Raw genomic sequence first — 16316 nt, 5'->3', positions numbered from 1 at the left:
CAAAGTTGATATCTCAGTGTTTAAATGTATCTGTTCCACTTTCACCTCGTTTATGTCTTTTGGGAACCAATATGTCTGACAAGTGGAATATATATGAAAGTATGTACATAGATCTTGCTTTGATGGCAGCTAGGAAATGTACAGCTTTAAAATGGAAGGCTTCCAAACCCCCAGCAATAGTCCACTGGTGGAATGAACTCTCAAGCTACTTTGTTTTGGACAGAATTGATTATAATAGTAAAGACAGAAGCTCAGACTTTTTGAAGATATGGCAAACCAAACAGTATTAAACAGAAACATTCACACACTGATCTTTAACACGGAGAAGCACTCACCCCAGCATAGAACATCTTGTTCCTAAAACGACTATTAAACTTCTCTGGGTTGGCCTCTGAAACAATGACAGACAATAAATCAACAAAAGATGTCAAATTAGCAATGCTCCCATAATCCTTACACATCAATATGAATGTGAACAACAATAAGGAGCTTCTCATACAGTATATTGTGTAGTAACATTTGTTTTTCATTGTTCTGTTTATTAATATGAACATACCTCTTGACTCGTGAAACTCTAGAGTCACATGGGCATCAAATCCAAGACTGAAGTAATTGTTGAAAACATCTAGAGGGAGCTGAGAGAGCATACATGCAAACATAAAAACACAACACAACAGTCACATAGTCATTTAGGAGGACACAGTAATGCAGTGCATCTCTTGGTTTGTCTGTGTCTTGCTTGCTTGCCAGCCACTTCCAGGACTGCGTTCTGTGACTTTGTGCCTGACAAAAGTGAGAGTGAAAAAGATCTACTTATTGGGCCCTATTTTAACAATTTAAGCGCACGGCGTGAAGCGCCTGGCACAGGGCGTGTACAAATCTACTTCTGTTAGTTCAACGGAGGAAAAAAGGGTCCGTGTGCCAGACGCATGGTTAAAAACGTAATGTCTTCATTAATTCTTAGGTTTGTTTTGGGCGTAACATGCAATAAACCAATCAGAGTGTCATCTCCCATTCCCTTTAAAAGCCAGGCGCTTTTGTACCTTGGCTCATTGTAACAATGAATGAATAAATGAAATGCTGCGTTATTGACTTTAGACCAGGTTTTTGTTGGTCAATGGTGCCATCACTTTCCGCTTCCTCAAGATAGCAATACGCCAAGAATGCACGTGAACACACCTCCCTGTAAGACCAGCACGCCCATGGACGCACAGAAGGACGCAGGTGCATTTGCTATTTAAACGGCGAAGGCACTGGACGGGAAATTGACAACTGCGTTGGTCTTAAACTAGCAAAGACACTTGCGTCGGGCTTTGCGCTGCGTTGCGCCGGGTGCAAGATAGGGCCCATTAAGTTCGACAAATGCCAACGGGCAACACTGTTATAAACTGCAGCTCGGAAAAGATAATCGCTCCTCGCATGGACATTCATTCATATGCGCGTGCACAGAATGAAACTCACACTTTCCAAGCAACGTCTGTGGCTACCAGTTTAGAAAATATATGGGTGTGATGGCACTCCTCATAGACGCACATACATTTAAAACAAGAATGTCAACAATGATTATCTAGTTTCTCAAGGTTTAGTTACAACTCTGCACTAATGCAAGATGGAAAGCAATGGATTGACTATTGTTTAAATATTGTTATATTATAAAATGTAGATTAGCTGGGCATACAGGCAATACATGCACAATGCACATCTTAATAAACAATCTTAGTAAATAATAACCATAAAGTCTTTAGCCAGGCCATAGTATAAGTAGTATTTCATATTTTTAAATATATAAAAGGAAACCTGGGGTAGCCATACAGCAGTATACGTTTTATTTTACCATAGAGACATAAAGCTGCAGCCATATCCTATGGGCTCATATTTACATTGTTTAGCCAAGGCTCATTTTATAATACTGTGAGGACTGGACTAATTACCAGGCAGCAGAGCCAACACTTATACTTAAGGTTTTATATTTTATTATTTCCTACATTTTATATTTTCTACAATTTCATATTTATGTTGACTTAACTTAAGATTCTATAGAAAATATTCTATTATATTCAATAAATAGTTTTTGTTAATACCCCATTCTGATCCGTATAGGTCTACCTATTTCTTGGAACAACGGATAAAGCAAACTGTTTTAAAGAAGGGAGGATTGACGTGGGAGCACTAGGGTGTCAGGTGTGACTGTGTGGCAATGGCAAACAGTTTAACATGGTAGGAGGGCCCCTTAGCCCCGGCTCTGAACACCGCCCCAGGAGGCCCCTCTCCGGTTCAGACAGATTTTCCAGCAGGCCTGGCCCTGGGTGGACCAATCACTTTTGATTTAGATTTTCTGGTGGCCCTTGACAACAGGACGAGGGATGTGGTTCACCCAAGCCCCCAAGAACATAATTGTATCCCATTCATGTGTATGGGGAGTCAAAAGGAAGTCTCTGACCCTCATGCTCTCAACCAGCTCGGCTGCTGAGGGACTCTAGTGTGCAGGCTCTATGGGCCCAAAACGTAGAAGTGTGAGGAAGCATGCAGAGGCTGTTTTGCCGTTAGTGCCCAGTGAGCAAGTTTCATAGGAACGAATGGGGCTCTGAGCGCGTTATCCAGGTCTCCTTAATACATCCATGGCCTCACCAAAATCATTTAGATTTCTGGGGATCCTGGATATCCACATACATCTTTATGGAATCTGTCAGAAGTTGTAAGTTATCAAAATGTTGGATGGACAGACTACCGATTAGCAATAGAGCAGCTAAGCACATTTACGTTTAGTTTGAAGGGTTTAAGATGAGAGCATGAAAATTTGTTTTAAATAACAAGAGTGAAGTGTCCACAATTTTTACATAAGTAGCGTTAAGTGTCCACAGTCTCAGACGTCAGCTTAGAGTTTCTGGATACGATGTATGTGCACTGCCACTGACCTTATCAGTTTGCTGTTCGTCCGGTTCAGCCCCTGCGCTGTGGTTTGGTTCAACCCGTAGATTCCATCTGTCTAACTGGACAACAGTTCCATCCTCAACATGGGACAGGATCTTAGACAGAGGTTCATCTGTATAGCCCTGGAATACATGCCGAGTTACATTAAAAAAAACATGGATACATATACACAAATATATTTATGTGAATATAAAACAAGATTTTTATGTCAACAAAATTAACTTTAGAAAAAAGTGCTGAAGATGGACTTTCTTGAAGTCTGAATAACAATAGCTCAAGGCACACAAAGTTTGAAGTTTGAAATGAATCCAAGCATACACATTAGTGACAAATTAAAGGAAAAACAACTTAGCAAATGCAGAGGCTTCAATACAGCAAATGAGGGCTCGCTGTATGTTGAATTAGAAATGAGCCAGCAGTTGCTCAGATTGCCAACAGCATTGAATTGGAATATTTGTATTCACCAATACAATTATATTGTGTGTAGGTGTCTTTGTCAGTATTTGTACCCACCCCTCCCCAGTTGAGGGTCCTGGCGAGGTCATTTCCTGTCCCTAGTGGTAACACGGCAACAGGAGGTTGAGGATTTAATGCCAGTTCATCAAGACAAGACAGGATCCAGCCCACCTGGTTCCACACACACACACACACACACAGACATGCAGTTAAAGAGACAAAAGGCTGTGTCCCTCCATCTGTCCATCTCTCTTAAACAGGAAGTTTTCATACGTATACGTATTATTAGACATCATATTTTATTAGATTTTATGCTGATGACATGGGCATGCACTACTCACTACTTCAATTCGATAATAATCAGACAGACATTGTAATCACTGTCACACATTCCACAGGTTCACAGTCTAGCAATATAGTGGCTATAAACTAGGAATTTAAGATAGTATTCGATTTTAGTTCACATTTCAAACAGCACATCACCAAACTGGTTCAGTCGTGTTTCTTTTATTTTTTCAGAAATATATGTTGGATGAAGTACATCTTGTCTTTTTCGGGATACAGAGAAAGTGACTGTTGTAATGCGATTACATACAAAGACAACGCAAAGATGCAAATGCATGCAAAATTCAATTATTCGCATATCCGTGCAAGTTGAAATATTTCAACTCGAGCAATCAAACTTGTGCAAGTAAAGCAAATTTACACAGCCGGTGTGAACACAACATTGTTATTGTGTTAACGCAAATTCGTTTTTAAATGCACCATTTTTTTTAGCGCATTAACGCAGGTTCTGGACACACTGGATTAGGACCACATGTGAAACATTTATTTGAGTTCTGCGTTCATTTAATTCTGCTGAAAAAATTTTAGGATTTTAACTTTAAACTCAGATTTCTGACTTCAAACTCAGTATTGTAATCCATTTTTCACATGTGGCCCTAATCCTAATGTGTGTGTGTGTGTGTGTGTGTGTGTGTGTGTGTGTGTGTGTGTGTGTGTGTGTGTGTGTGTGTGTGTGTGTGTGTTACTACTCACGGTGCCGTCTCCTCCACAGGCCAGGATACTCAGGTTATGGACTTTACGATACAGCTCCAGGCTACAAGATTGACACTAGTTAATGGTCAATTCAGCCAAATGAATCTGACATCACCAAGAGATGTTCACTGATATTAGTGAACATCTCTTGGTGGTGATGATGATGTGTGTGTGTGTGTGTGTGTGTGTGTGTGTGTGTGTGTGTGTGTGTGTGTGTGTGCGCGCATGTGTGAGAGAGACTTACCCCTCGTGCGGTCCACCTTGGCTCAGGTCAAATACCTGTCTGGGATTCAGATACCACATAAAGGACTGCAGGATCTTATTGCCCTATCAGACAGAGAAACCAATATGAGTTTAAAAGACTTGAAAGTAACTAAACATATCCATAATCTACTTACAGTACATTCACTGGCACTGAGACATTGTCTCGTAAGACTCAAGTCCAGTCAAGTCCTAAGTTGAGAGAGGCGGGTCAAGGTCCAAGTCCTAAACATTGGGTTTGAGGTCCTTATCATGTGATTCTACATACATAATTTCTCTTCAGACTGAGGAATGGGACCAAGTCCTTTAAGACATAACGCAATAAGCCCTGCCTCTTTGCGGACAGCAGAAAAAGGAATGTGCAGGCTACAATAGTGGCAGTTTTTCGATTATGTTGATTCACTTTATATGCATGCCTCAGACTGGTTCTCTCTTGATTTACGAAGGATGTAGCATTATATATTATTTATTTACAAAGCTTTAACTGCTAAACTCCCTCTGTATATAACCAGTCCATCAATTAATTTCCTAAATTATACCACTAAAATCGACTGCTTTGTTTTAGCAAGCCTTACAGTACAGTATAGGGAATGAATTCCAAGATGCAGCTGAGCTATCTTCTCTGGTGTCTTATCAGATTTTGTACAGAGCTAGTATTTGAAATATTGAAGAACAACATAAGTTACCATTTGTAACTGTTTTGAAATGTTTGAATGTGTATGTGTTTGTATGTACTGATTAAATGTTAACTTTGTAATAGAGATTTCTGTCTCAGTGGGTCCCCTTCTGCTAAAATAAAGGATACATACCAAATAAAATAAAAAGGCCAACATCTAAATGAGGTCACCAGTGACTAATGTTGAAGTAGACATCCAATTTCAACAGTTTTTTTGATTTGACAAGTTGAGCCTGAAATCATTAGCTTTTGATTTAAGTCCAAACCTCGGTGATTTACTGACTGCTGACTGACTAACAGGCTTCCAGACTTGCGGGCTGGTTTAGTGTCACCATAACTGCTTAGCTAATAGCTTGACTAAACTGGATGACACATTGACTAGCTCATTGACTAAATCACTGAACCATTTGCTGAATGCCTATAGTAATTTACCCACTGGCTGGGTTGATTGGGTTGTTCATGAATACCTGGTTTCCTCCACTCTTGGGGTTGACAAATACCAGCAGCGGTTTCATCAGCGGTGAAGGGATGGGTCTGATTAAAAACGGCTTCCACTGTCGTCCTTCCTGTCAGAGAGGAAGATGATCTGCTAAGTCCGTCTATAGTAGAGCTCGTCCATTTAGGCTGTCTTACCTGGGACTTATCTACTAGGCTGGTGTCCCTCAACTATTAATCCATATTAGCCTTTCAGAAGGTATCTCAAGTAGGGATCGACAGATACTGTTTTTTCAAGGCCGATACCGATACCAATTATTAGTAGTTAGTGAAACCGATAACCGATATTTGGAACCAATATGAATTTACAGTGAAAATTAAAATCTTTAAGTCAAAATTAAGATTCTGAATGTAACAAACACAGAGCTGTAGCTGAAACAAAGTATCACACTTTTTAATAATTGACTTTTTTCGGTTATCAGGCAAATAAAACGCTGATACAGATAATCTGCAAACTGCCAAAAAACTAATCGCCCAGGGCCGATAATCTGTCTTTTTTATTCTATGACAAAAAAACAAGCACACATTTATCACAAATCATGTCTGTCAGATATATCTTTAAAGATGGTGTTATCCTTAAGAGAGTTTCAGAGTGTGTCACACACAAAGCAAAAAACCAAAACCAAATTTTATGTTTTATATGTGTACCATAACCATGTGGCCAGAGGTGGCACAGAGAGAAACAGTGATACATTCATGCTCTGAAAAATATAGTGCAGGACTGACCTCTGGTCCTTTCTTGCTGCTTTTCCTCTTGAATGATGCTCTCTTCTTCTTCTTACTTGACTTCATAGATGACTATTAGAGACACAAAACAGAGACATCAGCTGCAGATCACTGCAGGTTGATTTCATGGAGCGTCCGTCCATCCGTCCGACTGACCGTCCGTCCGACCGACCGACCGACCAAGATATGCAGAATATTATTTTTGTTTTGTATGGGGAACATGAATAAGGAAAGACACTAAAAAAAAACTAATATTTGTAACATTTGCAAACTATACTGTGTACTAAACTATACAATGGCAATGAAAACTAGTTGTTTTTGACTGCCTGTCAATTAAAATCTTATATCAGGACACCTCAAACAACGTTGCCATCACCAATTGAGTCTAAGTCTTACTCTTAGACACTGCTGTAAGTACCTGCAACAACAGCCACAGCAACAGTTAAACTGATTGATAGTTACATGATTGAACAAAGTGTGCCCAATATAAAAAATAATGGAGGGTGAAGGATGAAAAATGTTGAGTTATAAAGCAGAGAGGGTTTGTTCTATTAGATAGCAGAACAGCTTAAGTGCATCGGATTGCTTATACCTTAGCCACTTACCAGTGTACAAGTACAAGAGTAGATGGTTGATTGTGTCTAAATCAGGATCTATTTTTCTTACAGTTAGAATTCATTTATGCTATGTTATCTACAGATTTGTTATACTTTATATACTGACAGGAGCGGGGGGTAAACTGTTGACTTGATGTATGTTTTGCATCAATGTACAGTTTCTCCAGAGACCATACTGTTTTATGACAGAAATTGATGATTGATTTCCCGATCTGTGTCCATGCACACCATCTCCTGCTGCTGTAAATTCTCCCCAGAACAGAAAATATTGGTGTTGTCCGCAAAAAAAACTAATTTTAAAAGAACTGATACCTCACGTACACCGTCATTTATATACAGAACAAACAATGTAGGACCTAATACTGACCCCTTTCCTTGGTTCAAAAAATGTATATGTGCCTCAAAGACCATCACAGGCTACGCAAGTCCTGTGTAAACCAGGTATTCCATTCCAACTTTAAATCTAAGGCCAGGGGTGTTGCTATATTGATTCACAAGAGGATGCAATTTATCCCCCACTAACACTAATTTCGATCCTAATGAGAGGTATTTAATTATTGTGGGCTTTCTCTTTAATTTTTATGATATGAGTTTTGCGAACAAACTACTGAGTAGCCAACACTCACCTCTCCCTCGGATCCGGTTCAGGCACCGTACGAGCGGCAGCCAGCAACAGCTGCAATAATTATTCTTATTTATTGTTTGTCTTTAGCTCAGTTGTGTGTTCACTTAGTTGACGAAGTTGTGGAACATTTTCCCTGTGTTCTTTGTCTTTGGGAATAGTTTGCTCAACCGCGTCTCTGTCCTCGCACAACAATACGGTGCCGATGGAGCCATTGTTTGCAGCAAAGCTCTGTTATTTTCTTTTTTACTGAGCGTGAAATCCCCAAGGAGCTTAGGAGGGGGAGATACAAAGGATCTAGGGCAGGAGTGAAAAGGCCTTTCATCACCATGGGATCGCCGGCTAACAAGAAGGACGAGCTATCAGCCTTGGTGAGGAGATGGAGATTGTATCGTCAGAGCAGTGTTTTGCGTTTCACAGCGACATGGCTACACAAGGACATCCAGGACCCAAACGTGTCTGTAGACGGCTTTCAGATGGTACTAGTCCTCCATCGGTCTGGTTGGGGGACATGATGTTTTTTTCTCAATCTAGAGAAAATCAAGTTTGTACTTAGAGGTTTAGCTGAGAAATTAAATGTGAGGTGGCAAAACTTAATATCACACTTCAGCAATCTAAAAAGGCTCCCGATTGATCAGCAATAACTATTTTACTTCTCTTACTAATATAATGTCCTGAGGAGGACTTTTAAACCCAATTCTTTATTTATTTTTTCTATTTTATTTTATTTCATTAATTTATTTATTTTATGTCCCTTTTTTAGTCCTTGTCACTTTGTGTACTTACTTACTTACTGCTCGTTTGTTGTCCCCATAATGTCTTTTTGCACATCTATGAAGTCAAGCCTAAGTATGTGCTTTGACGTATTTCTTTATTTTTCACATCTCTTATCTGTCATTATGTATTTGTTACATGAATACTATATAATATATTTCATTGTATATCCTGTAAAATACTTGCTTTAGTTTGTTTATTATTATTATTATTATTATTATAATAACAATTATTATTTTCAATGTAGGCCCAAGGATTGTTTGGTGTCTGTGTTGGATGATAGTGTATATGTATAAGGGAGATGTGTGTTCTACTGTTAATGTAATTGTATAAAAAAAATAAAATTAAAATTCAATAACATTGTATTGGAAAAAAAGAGTGACTGACAGCAGTATTACCTGATTGCGTCGGACTCGAATGATCCATGTAGGTGGAACAATAAGGGCAGCATGAGCTCCTATTGGACAAGCCTCCTCAATTTGCTGGAGCATGAAGCAGGACACCTTGTTGTGGTACTGAAGAGGGAAATACAGCAATACAATGCATTTAATCATTAAGCTCTGTAGAATAGAAATAATATAATTTTGTAAAAATAATAATAATAATAAGACGTTAAGTTAAATGACTTAAGTGTCCCAATGTGAAAATTCAAGATTAAACTGCTTCTTACTCATCCAGTTTTACATGTTCCCAAACATACAGTACTCACAGCCTGTTTGCACCAGGAGCAACTGATGGCTACAATCTCTTTACTGTGGAAAGCAAACTTCTGCTGGAAACCCTGCACAGAAAGACAGGAACATAAGTTATTTTGTGCTCTTCACTGCTACTAAAAATTAAATTAAACTACCAGTTTAATTTATATTTAATTAAGTGGGGAACTCAAGCAATTTAGGGTATAACTTTGATTTATTTGGGGAACCTGCAAGAGAGAAAGAGGGTTTATACCGTAAACTTTATAAACCATTAAACTTAAAAAAAAATTATAATAATAATAATTATGTATAAGAAGCAAAGATTAAAATGATTCTTATTAGATTACTGGTCAAGATAAAATACAACTCACCTTCCCACATTGTTTACATTTGCCTTCTTGCCGTCTCCGATGCACCCAGTGATGACGCACCACAATGGGCTGAACACACACAAATTACACAAATTGTGATTTTCCAAATCTGAATGAAATAGCCAAGTTTTTTGGAGTCCATGAACAATTTTGAATATGAACAACATAAAAAATATTTCCCTGTTGGTTCCTGAACTTGTAAGACGGACAATCTGAGTAAATGCAAAGCAGCTCCAGCAGCAGCACTGCTTGGACCCCCCCAATAACAAACTTCTCAAACTCACCTCTCGGATGTTCCTAGAGCTTGATTCTCTGAAAGACGGTTTACACCTGAAATTAATCTGGAGGAGAGCAGAGAAAGAATAGAGAGGAAGAGAGTTGTAAATACTTAGATGATAACTGGGCTTCTAACTCACAAACCACACTGGGTACTGTGAGAGGGTTATAGGAAAAAGCACAGAGCTCCAGAACAGACAGCTGTAAAGTCTTGATTGGAATGATTTCCAATGATCAGGTTTGCAGGTAAAACATGTTTTTGGAGAAAGAAGTGGTTAGGCCAAAGAGGTCCAGACATGTGTGACTTTGTAGCAGTGAAAAGTGGGAAGGCCCCAGGATTCCACATAATAGAGTGCGCAGAAAAGAAAAACCAGGGCCACCCTGACCAGAGCAGGGACACCACCAGACACTGTGGTTGCCAGGCTGAACACTGTTAGGTCAACCAAACGTTTTTTGGGGAAGGCGTATGGAACAGGCCATCGTATCCTGTTGAATTGTTCTGGTTCATTCTGATGACAGTTCTGCTCATTCATACAAATCATGGTTCAGCCTTGCATATCACTGACCTTGGTGGTACCCGCCTTCTCATAATGACAAATGGATCCTCGTGTTAGCTTGTGTTAGACTTTGTAACTGTAACCAGTCCTTATCCTTCTTTGCTGTTACCTCCACCTTTAGCCTACTGTTTCAGAAAGTGGCCTTAGTCACTTAAAGGGTAACTACCATTTTTTTTTTCAACCTGGACCCTATTTTCCTATGTTTGTTGTGTCTAAGTGACTGATGGGAACAACAATCTTTGACATTGGTCCGGTATTAAGTGAGATCGCTACAGTCGGCAACGGCGAAACAAGCTACAATGTAAGTTAATAGGGCAATTGTCCAGTTTGTATTTACCTTCACAAGAGTGCTCGTTTTGCCACTGACAGGCTCAGATTATTATTCTAAGTGTCTGACAACATTATGGAAATTATCCTTTCAGAGATAGACCTTTAAAACCTCTTTGAGACCTTTCTGTTAAACCAAAAACAGCTCCGCTACTAGCACTAAACCCACCAGAGCCAACATATTTTCACATGTAAATCGGTAAACTATGTGTTTATTTCAACCAAAACTAGAGTTGTGATGGTTGGAAAAGTGTAGAGACGACCAAAAACTGCTTTTCTTTGTTATATTTTGTTTCTGTCGACTTTAAATTATGTTATTATGTTTAAAAAAAGGATCTTACTCTTTAACAGAAAGGTCGACCGCCTTAGAAATCCTTTCCATAATGTTGTCAGACACTTCAGAATATGTCAGAATATTAATCTGAGCCTGTCAGGGGCAAAACAAGCACTTTTGTGAAGGTAAATACAAGCTGGACAATTGCCCTATTAACTTTGTAGCTTGTTTCGCTGCTACCGACTGCAGCGATCTTGCTTAATACTGGACCAATGTCAAAGATTGTTGTCACTTAGACACAAAAACATAGGAAAATAGGTTCCAGGTTGAAAGAAATGATAGTTACCCTTTAATCACTTTGAAATCAACAGGGCCAACTTTTTAAACCTGTCAGATTTGATCAACAAGAACAAATTGGATAAAGAGACAGAAGATTCTACGAGATGTGAGGAAAAGAAAATGACGCCTTCATGACGCAAGAACAAAAGTGGAAGTTTTCAAAGGGGGTGTGTCTGACCTAGATTAGATTCCAATTCGATTCGCTCATTTTAAAAGTGGATTGTCCACATGCCTGTTTGCCTTTAGAGAATACATGCTATATCTGTGTTTGCCATGTACTGCAGCCCTCTATGCATTTTCCCCCACCTACAAAGATTCTTTGTTGTATTTTTGCTCCAGATAAATTATCATCCTGAGGCAAACACAGATATCAAGCTGTGCATTGGTGAATGATTGAAGTGAGGCCCCGACACCACCTTAGGTCTGTGTGTTTCTGTGAGATTGAGGATCACCAACGAGGAGAGAGGAGAGACAGGAGAAGTTTGGTTTATCTCACTCTAAAGTTGGGGTCATTGAGGGGCAGGGTGGTATCCAACAGAATGGCTCTAGAGCTGGGAAACTGCAGATTAGACAGGAGAACTGTTAAGGACAAGTTGTCCGCTCTTTCAAATGGGCTGTCCTCTGCGTCAATGAAAATGAACGAAATGAAATATGAAATAACTGTTAAGTGAAATAAAGAAAGAACAGATGTTAGCTGAAAACAACCGTCCTTGGATCCAATTTTAGATTTTCATCATGACAAGATAGTTTAAAGTAATCCTGCTTTTCACTTCTCTGATTTTAAACTCCTCCTTGATGACTGAAAGCTTAATCCCTCTTTACTCTTTCCTCCATCACATTTTCTCGCTTGTGAAAGATGGTTTAAACCTCCGTCTTTAATCTTCTCCTCTCCACCTTAATCTGTCTGTGATGACTTAAGTTTTACACCAAGTTATGCTTATTGTCTCCACAGTAGATAAAGTAGATACAAAAATGTGAACTCATTCAGATTCTTAAGTATTTTGAATACATGAGACAGAAAAAAAATTACCTTCTCCAGTTGTTCTATACAGATGGTGTGGGCGACTATCTTACAGGCAGCACACTTCCTTCGACTGACAGACTTTTGCTGGAAGGAGAAAGAAGGAGAGGGAGAAAATGATCAGTTTTGAAATATGGAAAAACAACCACAGACATAACATTACAGGAACATGGAACAAAAGTGAAACAATTTGTATTTTGACCAACAGTAATTTTGTTATATGATCTTCAGCAGCTAGTAAGCAGTAATGCCATCGTTGACCACAAGGGGTCAGTCCTGTGCTGCAAAAAGTGAAATGCTGTTGATTGAAACCAGATACATAGAAACCATATGACATGATAGTGTATGACATTTGACAACTTTATGTATGTGTGATGTGACAGGCTTGTCATGTGTTTGATTTTAATACGAGCTGACAGGAGTAAAATTATAACATGACTGTGTTAGCTGACGCTGAGGGACTGTCTTGACGCTCAAAATGAATGGCCGTAGCATCATGTGCATATCAGTGCTTACGTTTTTTTGGAAAAGATCAGAGTTGATTATCCAACATAGAAGTTACTGTCATAGACAAATCAAAATAGATGCATATGAATGTAACTTGTGGAAAATAGTGCTGTTGTAAACACAAAGAGGGACACAGAAGGGGGAAGGAACAGGTGGAGATAATCCGAATGAAATACTAACCAGTGCTTTGGCAATACAGTGTTGTTCTCCCACATAACAGTAGTCTCCAGACACATTTGTCTCAAACCAGATATGATCTCCATACAGAGCTGAATCCTACAGAGACAAACAGAGACACAGAGGAGGCTCAAAGGACAGAAACTTAAAATCACTTTGCTTTCTGTAAACCTGTTTTAATGTCACAAATGGGTGACTGATGGGTCACTTTGGCATTAATCACATGATAAGTCACTGATGAGGCATAAATTGTGTTTGATGAAAGAATGTAAAATCATTATAAAATCATTAGATTATATACACAACGTTCCACTTCCGGGATTGCTCCGGTGCCGGATCCATGTATTTTCGCCGATGTCCGTTTCCTTCCGCTTTCTTTGTTTTGGAATTTTAAACTCCGGTGGATTTATGAGGACTATGGTTAACTGCTCCTCAGATCTCTGCAGGATAAACTGAGACAGCTAGCTAGATCTGTCAAATCTGAGTTTTCTCTCATACGACTAAAACAACTTTTGAACGTACACAAGGCTATTTTGCAGCTCTGTGTAGGAAGGTCTGGCAAAGTGAGACTATAAAATCATTGACAGTACATCCTTGGTGCAAGGCTGTGCCAGTCAACTTTTGTGTTAATCCGTAAGGGTCCTGGTACATTATTCTCTTTTTAGATTTTAAATCAACTTTCTTAGAAAGCTTTTTCTGAGTCACAGTAGTCTCAACAGCTATAAAGAAATATCAAGAATTACATTTTGGCATGATAGCAATAACACTGGTTATCCTGTTTAATATCCAAGCTGCTGCTGCTGCTGCTGCTGCTGCCGTCGTAGGCATGAGGTAAAGGTAAAGTACAGATAATTTGTGTGTCTCCTCAGACCCCTGTTATGTCATACTGATAGCCAAACTCACAGTCCAGTCCAAAGTACTGCGGATATTTGCTTCTGGGTCGGTCCTGTTCAGGGATGATGTACTGGGCTGACAGGGAAGATGGTGCAGGCCGGACTTAGCTATTGCTTTCCTGGAAAGACAAAAAGACAGAACATTGTGAATGCTCCCATTTTCTTCTTGAAAATAAAACTAAAAAAATGCAAGGAAATATTTAATGTAAAACTAAAATATGCCAACATCACACAGATTTGAAGGTTTCAAATTCACCAGATGCAATCTCTTATATTTGGAAATGCTTCTAACAATGTTAATTGTTCCTGATCAAACATTACTTCCACTTACAAAGCAGCATGTCAAACACACAAAAGTCAACATCAATTTACTTTTTTGTGATGCTCATGTCTTTTAAAGGAGGTTCTCTAAAGTCAGTAGATTCCAATTGAATAGAAACAATTGAAAAATGAAAATTCTAAATTCATATTTTGGGATGTGTACTGTAGCACTTTATGTTAAAAATATGAGAATGGGACCTCAGATGGATCGAATTGTTATGGATGAGTAAATAACTGCTGTCTTGCACCCATCCCTACCAGTACATGAACACTTCAATTGTTATAATGATCGTGTTTGTCATAATCCAGACTAGCAAAATGTAATGACAACCAGAAAATAATAAATTCTAGTGTGGCCTTAAAAATAAAAGTATGAAATGAGGTTCGTGAAATATATCAAATATTTGGCATTTTGAGTAGTCCAGCTTAACATATAAACACTATGCAGAGGCACACAAAACTGGACAATGATCACCTTTCTTATACTGCACAAGACATGTCTAACCAGACTTGGACTTTAACAAACTATACACAATACTTGTAACCCATCCATTCTGAAAACCACTTATCATGTTTGGAGCTGGAGCCCATCCCAGCTCACAGTGGGTGAGATGGGATGGGCTCACCAGTCTATCACAGTGCTGATACACATACATGTGTAGACAAACAACTATTCACATTCACACCTATGAGCAATTCAATTGCCAAAGCAGCATGTCTTGAAAAGACAGACATGACATGAGGAAAACGTGCAGACTCCACACAGTAAAATACTGCAATTTCATGTTATCTGCGATAATGATGCAATATTTCAAAATGTGCATAAAAATACGTTGATGGAAACACGGCTTATGTGCTGCTATTTTCTCTCATTAGTGGGGTTTCCATCAACGTATTTGAATGCATTTTGAAGTATCGCATTAGAAAATGTTGATGGAAACGTCAAAATTCGAAAAAACTTCCTCAAATTCGCAAAAAGGTTTTTACGCTCGCTTGAGGTGGTTTTTGCCTTTTCCGAAAAAGAGTTAATGCACAAAATGGGAGATGGAAACAGCTTTGCCAAATAAGTTGTGACGTAGCGAAAATGTAACTCACATGGCTGGACCAGGAAATGGGTCCCATCCAGTGCGCCATACACTTGTGGGACAAGGTGCATAGTGGAGTTGCGGTGCACTATTGGCTGTACCTCAGCCACGTTGCTATATGTTGACAAATTGGTTCAACAGCTTGAATCGTATGGCCCTGCACACCGCGTATACACAGCGGTGAACGGTTGTCTTGCTGACACCAAATGTCTCTGTCACAACCCTGTATTCTGCACAGGTGGCCAACTTGTACAATGCTACCTCCCTCCATTTAGCCAAATAACTTAGCTTCTAAACTCTTTGATTTAGCACGCCTGTTTGCAATCTCAAACCATGCTGTCACTACCCGATGTGAGTCGAGTGCAGATGTGAGTTGCTCATGCTCAGATTTAAACGGTTTACGGCATAACGCCAAGGGATCCGGATCCGGCAAACGTTTTAGCTATCTATGATTGTTTGATTGCTAACGTTAGCTCAAATCGCCATTCAAGTGATAGCCTTTGTTGTGTTTGATTGCTAACTTGTAGCCAGCAGTGAACGAACTTCGTTATGTAGGTCCATTTTTATTGTATTGACATTACAGAAGTTTCTCGTTAGAAGGTTCTTGTAGGCTACTTCAGCCTCTAATCTAGAACTGACATCAGGGATCATGCCGTGAAAATGTGATGCTTTACGATAAATAACAAATTACTGCTATGTAATGTACCTATCTCATTATTCTGTGGCTAACAGCAAAACAGATCTGCGTGAAGTCGCAAAGTGACGCATGCACAACTCACATCTGCACTTGACTCACATCGGGTAGTGACAATGCTTAACGTCAACTTGTGACGAAACTACGTTTTGCGTAGTCTAGTTTATTCGCAGTTGGAACCGC

General features: G+C 39.2%; 1 protein-coding gene across 5 annotated transcripts in view; it reads right to left on the bottom strand.

The window, feature by feature from the left end:
- Window positions 1-16316, bottom strand: part of dgkza (diacylglycerol kinase, zeta a) — a 102970-nt gene that overhangs the window by 66015 nt on the left and 20639 nt on the right. For 3 of the 5 annotated variants that reach the window (XM_031302379.2, XM_031302375.2, XM_031302376.2), the window contains 16 exons: window positions 14044-14152; window positions 13144-13239; window positions 12466-12543; window positions 11932-11994; window positions 9947-10003; window positions 9663-9731; window positions 9306-9377; window positions 8995-9111; window positions 6584-6655; window positions 5830-5928; window positions 4670-4752; window positions 4426-4486; window positions 3445-3558; window positions 2916-3053; window positions 557-635; window positions 336-391 (listed from right to left, as the gene is read on the bottom strand). In XM_031302379.2, coding sequence (XP_031158239.1) covers window positions 336-391; window positions 557-635; window positions 2916-3053; window positions 3445-3558; window positions 4426-4486; window positions 4670-4752; window positions 5830-5928; window positions 6584-6655; window positions 8995-9111; window positions 9306-9377; window positions 9663-9731; window positions 9947-10003; window positions 11932-11994; window positions 12466-12543; window positions 13144-13239; window positions 14044-14152 — 1363 coding nt within the window. The remainder of the gene's footprint in view (window positions 1-335; window positions 392-556; window positions 636-2915; window positions 3054-3444; window positions 3559-4425; window positions 4487-4669; window positions 4753-5829; window positions 5929-6583; window positions 6656-8994; window positions 9112-9305; window positions 9378-9662; window positions 9732-9946; window positions 10004-11931; window positions 11995-12465; window positions 12544-13143; window positions 13240-14043; window positions 14153-16316) is intronic. The other 2 variants (XM_031302377.2, XM_031302378.2) reach the window with 1 other exon arrangement.

The sequence above is a fragment of the Sander lucioperca genome, chromosome 24, assembly GCF_008315115.2.
Source record: "Sander lucioperca isolate FBNREF2018 chromosome 24, SLUC_FBN_1.2, whole genome shotgun sequence".
Classification (NCBI taxonomy): Eukaryota; Metazoa; Chordata; class Actinopteri; order Perciformes; family Percidae; genus Sander; species Sander lucioperca.
Note: the sequence above shows the minus strand (reverse complement) of the source record. Positions and strands in the feature narration are given on the sequence as shown.